Source organism: Psittacula echo (assembly GCF_963264785.1).
Source record: "Psittacula echo genome assembly, chromosome: 5".
NCBI lineage: Eukaryota > Metazoa > Chordata > Aves > Psittaciformes > Psittacidae > Psittacula > Psittacula echo.
In genome coordinates, this window is record NC_137739.1 from 28528590 (window position 1) to 28538982 (window position 10393).

The window sequence follows — 10393 nt, forward strand, 5'->3', positions numbered from 1 at the left end:
AGACAGTGTTAATTTGAGAAGCAGCTCCACTGAAAGAATGATCAACATTACAAAATCACCCTTCTGATACTCTTAGCCACTTAATTTTTGAATGTATTTTACACTGCATTAGAAGTGATCATTAAAACACCTATTCAGACAGAAAAGAAATATATGCACAAGTATCTACTTTACTTTTAGCCTGCTCTTATACCATATATACTTACATTATACAGTCAAGAAAATACACAAAAGGTTACAGAAGTTGAATTAATTTCATCTAATGAGCCTTGTATCTTTAGAGGTAAAAACCAAAGTATTAGGCAGACTGTGTTTAACTTGACTCACTTTTCCATGCTGAACTCAGTCAAGATGGTACAGAATTGTAGCTGTAAAAAATTTTTGCCTCGTTTCTTTTAGCAAGGGAGTGAACTTCAGATAGATGCTGGTAACTCAGATCAAACATTCTTAATTTCCCATCAACCTTGAAAAGACAGTCTTCTCAATAAGAAATCATCTCCCCATCTCCCACAAAGCTGAGGCAGCCTCATGTTAAAACCTGACACAACCATCCACTGAACACCCAACACAGTGCAGAAATACCCACAGGATACTGCAGAAACACTAAGGATCACAACTGAGCTAGAAAAGAAAAAAAAAAAGGCAGAAAATATCTGATCTTACTGCTCCCCTATTATTTCAGGTTCCAAAACATCAGGTTTTTTCTGTACTTCTTAGGAGACTGTAATAAAAGCCTATTTGGGAATCTATTCTGTATTGTAATACTTGAGCCCACCATTTCTAGATTCCAAAAAGTGGCATTACTAGAATCACAGAATCCATTAAAGATTGGGATTGCACAATAATCTGTTAATGTTACTCCATTAAAGCTGCCCCTCTTCCCTTAATCTGAGAGACATTGTAGTTATTTTCCATATCCTGGCATCTCCTTCTCAGATTCAGCTCTTGGCATACGATTGTTATCAGATGATGTAGACATCTGAGCATCATTGCTCCATGATAATTACTACGTAATAGCTGGAGAGTCTGGTTTTAATCTATCAAAAACTGTGCCATGACAGCAATCCACACAAAGACATTCTGGAATTTGGAATGCATTTGGAATACACGGCAGGAAATAGGAAAAACACAGTGTCTGAAATACTGATGCTATTTACAGTGCAAAATCCTATTTAAGATTATCCATGTTTATCTACCCAATTTCTAAAAGGGAAAAAAAAAAAAAAATAAAACCCAGTATTGCTGGAAGTGCTGGAGGCTAGTGAGAGTTCAAGCCTTCGCAGGATACATTAGGGAACTCCACAAATTTGAATAGCACTTAGGGAAAATCTTAGGGGAAAAAAAAAATACTGAAAGGAAGGGAAAATACTTTCGCTGTCCTTACACACAATTAATAAGAACTTTCCATCCCTCCTTAAAGAAAATATATCTAAAATATATTTCTCATTATACATATTTAATGGACAGGAAAAATACAGTCTCGCTTAATTCTTAAGCATCAAACATGAGCTTGCAGAAAATGTAATATTTACTTTTACACAGAAGCAGCAACAGAAGGCCACAGAGTTTTAGCTTCCCCCTTCTAAATTCTAATGAGAATTAACATTGGGTCATTTTGAAATAAGAAACATCTTTTAAAAGTATTACAAAAGAGGAGGAAGAGAAAGGACAAGACAAAGAAAGGACAGAATTTTACTTGTGTTTTTAGAATATAGTACATAAAGCATAGCAGAGCACTTGCAAGCAGACCTTAAGCAATGCAGGGTTAGAACTATGCGCTTCATCATCCCTATATTCTGGTTGTTATTGCTTCCACCTTAGTACAGAAAAGGATTTAAAGCCAAACACATACAAAAAAAACCCAAAAAGCTGATTATTATCTCTGTTGTATATGCACACACATACAGATACTCCAAAATGACATTCAGAGAACATTCATATCACCTCTCCTTGTTTTAGTTAAGTCTAGTCAATATAATTTCAAGAATAAAGGAAATCAATAATTCTAAGAATTGTCCTCTGGGTCAGCCCACCTTGTATAAAGTTTCATCATGAACAGCCAACACACGATAATGTAGCATAGAGATCACACAGTCTGGGTGAAGTACCACCCAAAATTCCATATTCCTACCTGATTGCAACTCATTTTTTCATAACTCTGAGAAAGATGTCATAAAATGCAAGATTTCCAGACATAATTAATAAGGTGTAAAATATAAAAAGCAACATAATTCAAATTGGGTCAGTTGAAAAACCAATCAATATATATGGAATCATGTACCATGTACCAGTAGTCTGGTACATGTACGAAATAAATATAGCAATTATTTCTCATGAAGAATGCTAGTAAACACATAATTCTGAAAGCTGAGCAGCAGGAAACTGAGCTATCTAAACTAAGTTTTGTATCAACACACTGAATGACAGTCTGAAGAGAAGTGATATCTTTATCAGACAGGCAGAATTTTACCAGTATTTTAGCCAATATGCCATCTTCACTTGACTCCATGGTGACCACTGCTTTGTCTGTTTCGATTTCACACAAGGCATCTCCAGTACTCACTGTTTCACCTGCAAAACATAACAGAACTAATGAATACTTAGCCTAAACTTCCTTTCAGATATATTTAACCATGGAAGATAGATACTTCTCCATAAAACACAGCCATTTTACCTTCTTTAACATATTCTATAGCTAGTTTATGACCCATAATTATTTATCATATTGTATCTTTCACTTCCAAATAAAAACGCCAAGATTCATGCTGCAGTAGAACATTAGCATGTTCCAAATACTGCTGTTCACAGTAGGTTTTCCAATAGATAGGACTAGAAAGAACACTTTGGCAGACCATATTTTTGCTCTTCTGCTTTGTAATAAGAGAGCAGTATTTGCAACAGAAGTTGCCTGAATGTAACTCTCCAAGATTATATATAATGAGCTTGAAAAACCGTGCTGGATTTTGTGGTGTTTGGGTTTGGGGGAGGGAGGTAATTTGGTTTTGTGGTGTTTTATGTTGTGGGTGTCTTTTTTTTTGTTGTTGTTTGGTTGGTTGGTTTGGTTTTCTTTCCTTCAAATTATTAAGTTCTTATAGCTAGGCTGAATGATTAGGATCTCTGCTGAAGCTACAGCTGCCCTAGCTGCAGCTGCCCTGGAAGTATTGAAAGCCAGGTTGGACAGGGCTTGAACCAACCATATCTAGGTAGAAGGTGTCCTTGCCCATGGCAGGGGGTTGGAACTAAATGAGCTTTAAGGTGCCTTCCAACCTTTCCAGTCTGTGATTCTGTTTAATTACTGATGGACCAGTATCCAAATCACATGATATAAACTTCGTTCCTTGCTGTACTCTGGAAATCAAATCAAAATTCACTGAGCAGAGAGACATGAAGTCCCTGGAGGGGGTGTCTCAGAAGGCAGCAGAGTCACACTGCGCTGCAGAGTTAACTCTGCAGGAGTTACAGTGCAGGAAGCTGCTAGCACTGTCGCCTATTCTGTTTCCTGCCCACAAAAACAAAAGGATTTTGGTCTACTGGGCTGTCAGTCTAATATCTTTCACAAATCCTGAATTCATACATAATGAAAGCAAGTTTTCAGAAATACAGTTTTATTTTTATGAAGACTTTATCCCCTCAAGGAATCAATACGACACTGCATTAACAGAGAGAAGGAAAGAGTCAAACTGTCAAATTAATTTTTCCTTCTGCAGTACTGTTCATCCTGTGAAAGTATCAAAATGAAAACATTTTACGCTTACACAAACAGCAGAAAAATTATCTAAACGGTATTCTTCTGACCCCTGCTGGTTAAACAGTGGGAAAACTATTTCCTATGCAATCAACAGCTTGCTTCTATCAATTACTCTTAATATCTGATAATCTCATATCCAAGAAAATAAATATTTATATTCAGTAACGCCACTACAATTAGATGGCCAACTCACTGGAAGATTCTGTAGTTGAGCATCTCGTGCAGACAGGAGTATAAGCATTAAATCACTTTGCTTTTTCTTCAAAATTTAGCTTCACTTCTTTTAAAATTATGTTTATTTTCCAGACTGTCAGAAGGGAAAAAAAATATCCACAGGAACTAACTAAGGCCACCAATGGTCCAAATAAGAGAATATACTAGTCAGTTTTGAGCTTGTTTCTAAATAGGAAGTAGAGCAATAAAATCCTAAAGTCATTTTCGCTCAAAGTCCAACCATCAATTAAGATTTTATTTTAATTTAATTAAAATAAGTGTGGAGCTTTTTTCTTTTTTTCCATTTGTGTTGGGGTAGAAGTAGTGGAAAGTAGAGTGGAAAAAGACATTGCATAGCTGCTGCATCCTAAGATCTTTTTATGATCCCTTCTACTCCACTCTGGTAAGACCCTCTCTCTGCTAAGGCCCCTCCCTGCAGACAGACTGCCATACTGTTTCTATTAAATTCCACAGAAATTCTTACTAGAAGTTTTACAGGCAAAAGGTCGTGTCTACTCCTGGAGTGACAAGTTGCCTTCCAGACACCTCTCAAAATGTATCAAAAAAAAAAATGTGTAAAAGCAAAGTACTCCTAGTAATACAATGATGGAGGCTGAATCAACACTTAGAGGTAATGGCTTATAAAGGCAGAACAGTCAAAACCCAGGTTTAGCTCACCAAATTGTGTCTGTTAAAAATAATTTGCTTTAAGAGATTTTTCTCTTCTCCGAACGTGTTCGGCATCTTAGACATCTAAAACTGTCCAAGAATAAGATATATACCAATGGACAACTGCTACATGGAATCCAAAAGTACAGTCAAAATCCAGTTTTAATTGTAATTGGAGAGGCAGAATGATGGGGGAAAGGTCTCCTGACATAAAAGGGACTACCAATTCTTCTGCAGATCATTTTTGACTTACATACAACTGATGTGAAGACAAAACATACGCTCAGACTACTTAACTAGCTGCTCCAACATATTTTAACACAAGTACATTACTTTTCAGTTGTCAGAGCACAGAGAACTCAGGAGAACCACGGCTAGTAGGGCTTTTTGTGGAAGAGTAGTTTTGAGTTTTGATTTGGGGTTGTTTTTTTTCTTTTTGGACAGAGATTTCCCCATATGGAATTTGAATTATTAAAGCAATTTTTTTTATCAGCTTTAATTGTAGACTATAATTTACAGAAGAAAACATAAGCCCTGAATAGCAACTACAGAAATACCGCATCTTTCATGTTATTTTCTAACGCAGAGGCATAATGAAACAGAGACCCTCCGCAAAGTCAAAGGCTCTCGAACTTCCAAAGTTCACCATGGCAACACTGGCAATTAAAAACAACACACACACAATCTCACACCCTGGAACAACCTAATGAAATGTTTCAAAAATATGCCCAAATGCAACATTTTGAAAGAAAATGAAAGGGAAAATGTTTCATTTACTAGGAATTTCAAAGTGGGCATTTTTCAAAAAGACAGCATCCATGTACCAAACATATTGCTTCAAGATACGATCCACCCAGAAAGAATGATCTTATTCTTACAGAACAGATTAATATAGCTGAAGAGTTACAACAAATGTGGCCATGGAAAATACTATCTTACCTTCCTTTTTTAACCATTTCACAATGTTTCCTTCTTCCATTGTAGGAGACAGTGCAGGCATGAGGACTTTAATACCAGGTATGCCTGTAAAACAAGCGCATGATTGTCTAGACTAAATACTTTTTCAGTATAACTATGTTCTCAGTTAACTGCTTAACACAAATGAAACTAAAAGTGCATGAATCTGAAAGACACTTGAACAAAAGATTCACTATGATGCTCTTTTAGGCTTGCATATGAGCATGCACTCTCAAGAGCACCAAAGAAAACATGGCACTCAGTACAAAATCTGCATGTTACACAGAGAACACGGCCAACTTCAGTACGCAGTCTTAAATAATACAAAATATTAAGCAAATTAAGATCTCTCTTACGTAAAAATATGATACATAAACTTTGGCTCTGCTGAAGATGACTTCAGATACTTACCTGCTTAAGCTTTGATTCCGTTTTTAATGGAAACTCTGTCCATGACCAAGAATTTGTACATTATTAAAAATATACAAACTAGTGTTTCCAAATACCCCTCAGTTCAGCCTGACATACTGAACCATTCTTCAGCAGATGGAAGTGAAACACAGTTACATAACTTTTGTCAACAGAAATGTAAACAGAAAAAAACCACAGCTTAGCTCGTGTGTAGTTGGAGCCCTATTGTGTGTAGAATTGTCCTGGTTTCAGCAGTAGCAGTCATTTTTCTCCTTCTTAGTAGCTGGTGCAGTGCTGTGGTTTTGACTTTTGGCCTGCGAACAGCGCTGATAACACCGATGTTTTTAGTTGTTGCTAAAGTCATGTTTAGTTTGACCAAGGACTTTGTGAGTCTCATGCTCTGCCAGGGAGGAGGGGAAGCTGGGAGGAAGCAGAGACAGGACACCTGACCCAAACTAGCCAAAGAGGTATTCCATACCACAGCACGTCATGCCCACTATATAAACTGGGGGCAGTTACCTGGAAGTGCTGGATCACTGCTCGGTTGGGCTGGGTATTGGTTGGCAGGTGGTGAGCGGTTGTATTCTCTTCCCTTGTTATTTCCCTTACCATTATTATCATTGGTGGTAGCAGCAGTGGTTTGTGTTATACCGTAGTTACTGGACTGCTCTTATCTCAACCCATGGGAGCTACATTCTTTCGATTCTCCTCCCCATCCCTCTGAGAGCAGGGTGGGGGGGGAAGGGGGGGAGTGAGACAGAGACTGCATGGTTCTGATTTATGGATGGGCTTAAACCACGACAACAATGAAAAAGCAGGTATAAAATACAAACATTAGAAAATTAAAACAAACAAATCAGCAGCTATTTGAAGCTGTGATTACTTCATAGTATATGATTCTATGACTTGTCCTCTCATTTCCTGCTTGTCAGGAAAGGAAGGCTGAACATAAGACCTGTCAGATATAAGCAAGCCCAGAGGAGAGAACACACACACACATACCTCAGTCCTCAAGAGAGGGCAAAACTGCTGTACTCAAAAGAAATTGGATTAGAGGTATTGGTATGTTCCCTGCTGATGAATCATGATGTGCTAGAGGACAGTGTAACTAAATCCTCTCACAAATTCCTCTGTGGTATCTACCATAGTTCTTCTTCCTAGTTACACAGTATGCCAGCAGTACGATTATGAATGTACCAGACAGGCGAGCATCTTCTGTCTCAGAGGACGTCTCCATCCTCAGGCTTCTAGTCATGGGCTTGCATGCATGAAGACCAAATGGGTGTAAATGGGCAGAACATATCTTGCCACTTGCTATAATCCTTTCTGACTCTTTACCAAGGGCTAGATACTCATGCCCTGATTATGACCTCTGTCTCAATGCTGAACTGCAACATTAAGAGCACACCAAGGCAAAGCATGTAATCCCATTTCCCCAAAATTCAAACACTAAAAAAGAAATGAGAATTCAGAGTCTTGAATTCCTAGACCATAGGCTTTGTTAGTCTTATTAAAATCCAGCACAGACACTACATACTCCTCTCTCCTCCTGTCGGCCAAAGGCTGTGGAATTTTTTTCAGGATTAAAGTGTATCTTTGAAATTAATAAAGCCCCCTGATACTAGTACTCCTAACACTGATGATCCACCTCTTTCACTGATGAACTTTTCCCATGCATACTTATTCTTTCTGTTGGGAAACCATATTTACTTTTCAGGTTGAAATTGACCAATTTCAAGTTTCTGCGGCTGAATCTTATGTCTTTGTTGCAAAGCTTGAAAGATTTCTTGTTACAGAGTCCCTCCTTGTGACTGTCTATATAGGGAGACAAGGTCAATTCTTAGCCTTTTCTTTCCTTTGACAAACAAAATAAAAAGATCTGAGAAGTTCAGTGTAGGTAAGCAACATACCACCACAACCTCTCAGGTCCTGCAGCGCCAAATACTAGGCACAGCCAGACAGCAGATCACTTCAGTCTGCCAGCTGATTGATTCTATTTAGTAAACCCAGATCTGGAAAAGTGGCACTACACAGCAGCAAGACCCATGCCATGACAGGGGGTTCTTTCAAGGACAGGGCTAATGATACAGCCCATGCCTTGGCCAAGCACACTGTATCTCTTGTCATCTGATTCGGTATATCCAAGTAGCATTCTGTCAAACAGCTTGTAATACAAGACATATTACCTTTCTGAGCTTTTAAGGGTAGTTCTGAGCCCAAATAAATATATCTTTCTAGATACTGTTCTGTATGAGTAGTTTCCCAAACTGACCGACTTTTGAGGCTTTTCTTGAACTAGTGTATCTGAATCTCTATTCAGTTAGAGAACAAAAATAGACACATAGAAAGTACATTGTATGCAACAGCAAGAATCAATTCTGCTTCTCTGATAGCCAGCATTAAGGCTTATTATCATTCAATAGGAAACACCACCACATTTCTACCAGTTGCTGTATTGCTTAGAGCAAGTAGCTTTGAAAACTCAAAATTTAACCCCTTCCCTCTCCATTATCCAGGAGAAAAAGGGTAAAGAAAGAACCTAGAAGAATTCTGACCTGAAAAGCACGTCACCTGGAGTGAAAGTGCTTCTCATCCTTACTTTCAAGTCCTAAAAGCCACCATGGTGAAGAACACAGAGAAGACAAAGACAGTACTGAAACTTCAATTAATGCACAATGCTTTAAGGGAATTAATTTTCCACCCATGTTCTGTAATGCACTAATGTTAATACATACAATAAAACTGACCTTGTCTGTCACATTGCTAGAGGATTATGAAGCAATAAATCATTACATTTGTAGAAGACTACAGGTATTCAACCATATTTCAGAGATAAGGTAAAGACACTACACATTTTTTCCATTACTTCCATTGTTATTTAATCTCTCTTCCCTCACCTCTCTAGTGGATGGACCTCAAGGCCCATTCTTGGTGCAATGCCCCTCCCACTGTAAGAGATCAGGATCATGGCCACCTGAGCAACCTGAGCATCCATAATTCTATGGGACCTGACAAGATGCATTCGAAAGTCCTGAGGGAACTGGCTGATGTAGTTGCCAAGCCACTCTCCATGATATGTGAAAAGTCATGGCAGTCAGGTGAAGTCCCTGGTGACAGGAAAAAGGGAAACATTGCAGCCCTTTTTAGAAAAGGTGGAAAGGAGGACCCTGGGAACTACTGACCTGTCAGCCTCACCTCTGTGCCTGGAAAGATCATGGAATGGATCCTCCTAGGAACTCTGCTATAGCGCATGGAGGACAGGAAAACAGCCAGCATGGCTTCACCAAGGGCAAGCCCTGCCTGACCAGCCTAGTGGCCTTTCTGTGATGGAGTGACTACATTATAGAAAGAGGAAGAGCTATGAATGCCATCTATCTGGACTTCTGTAAGGCCTTTGACATGGTCCCCCATAACATTGTTCTCTATAAATTGGAGAGGATGGAGTATATGGGAGGACTATTCAGTAGATGAGGAATCGGTTATGGTCACATCCAGAGGGCAGTGGTAAACAGCTCAGTGTCCAAAGGGAGATCGGTGATGAGTGGTGTCCCTCAAGGATCCATACTGGGACCAATACTGCTTAATACCTTCATCAATGACATACACTGTGGGTTTAAGTGCAATTTCAAAGTCTGCAGACAACACCAAGCTGAGTGGTGCAACAACTGACATGCAACTGAGGGACAGAATACCATTGAGAGGGACCTGGACAGGCAGGAGAGGTGGGCCCATGTGAACCTCATGAGGTTCAATAAGGCCAAATGCAAGGTGTCCTGCACGTGGGTTTTCTGGGACAACCCCTGGTATCAACACAGGCGGGGGGGAAGGGACTGAGAGCAAACTTGAGGACAAGGACTTGGGGATAATAGTGGATGAAGAGGTGGACATTAGCCAGCAATGTGTACTCAAAAGCCCAGAAAGCTACCTACCTGGTAGCACCAGGCACCCCCATCTCTCTGCCACCTTGCAAACAGGCATTACTTCTCCCCAGCACCATCTATCCTCACCCCTCACTTAACTCTTACACACATACCCCTGCACAGGCCGTCAGCACAGGCACCCGACTAATAACGACGGGTGCAGGATGCACCCATCACTCACCCAGCAGCTCCCGGGTCCCGTGCAGACACCTCCAGCCCCCTCGAGCGAAGGCCACGCCAGTGCCCAGAGCTGGCGGCCGCCCCAACAGCAGCCGCGCCACTTTGCCACCGCAGCTCACCCACAAGGAAGCCGCCATTTTGTTTCTCCTCGCGTCCCTGCCTTCCCCGGTGCCGGGGCTGTCTCTCTCACTGCCTGAGCAGAAAAAGGATGGCCCACCCCTCACGCGGTACTGTCCCTTTCCCGCACACCAGACCCGAGGGGGGACTGGTCTCCACATCCCATCGCGTCTAGCCC

At 40.1% G+C, this 10393-nt stretch overlaps 1 protein-coding gene across 2 annotated transcripts in view; it reads right to left on the reverse strand.

Moving 5' to 3' along the window:
• Positions 1 to 10376, reverse strand: part of PDHX (pyruvate dehydrogenase complex component X) — a gene marked incomplete at its 5' end in the record, with an annotated part of 35081 nt that extends 24705 nt beyond the window's left edge. The window contains 3 exons of one of the 2 annotated variants that reach the window (XM_080618054.1): positions 2471 to 2562; positions 5570 to 5653; positions 10100 to 10376. In XM_080618054.1, coding sequence (XP_080474180.1) covers positions 2471 to 2562; positions 5570 to 5653; positions 10100 to 10376 — 453 coding nt within the window. Of the gene's footprint in view, positions 1 to 2470; positions 2572 to 5569; positions 5654 to 10099 lie in introns of both variants that reach the window. The other variant, XM_080618053.1, reaches the window with a different exon arrangement.
• Between the last annotated feature and the right edge of the window lie 17 nt (positions 10377 to 10393).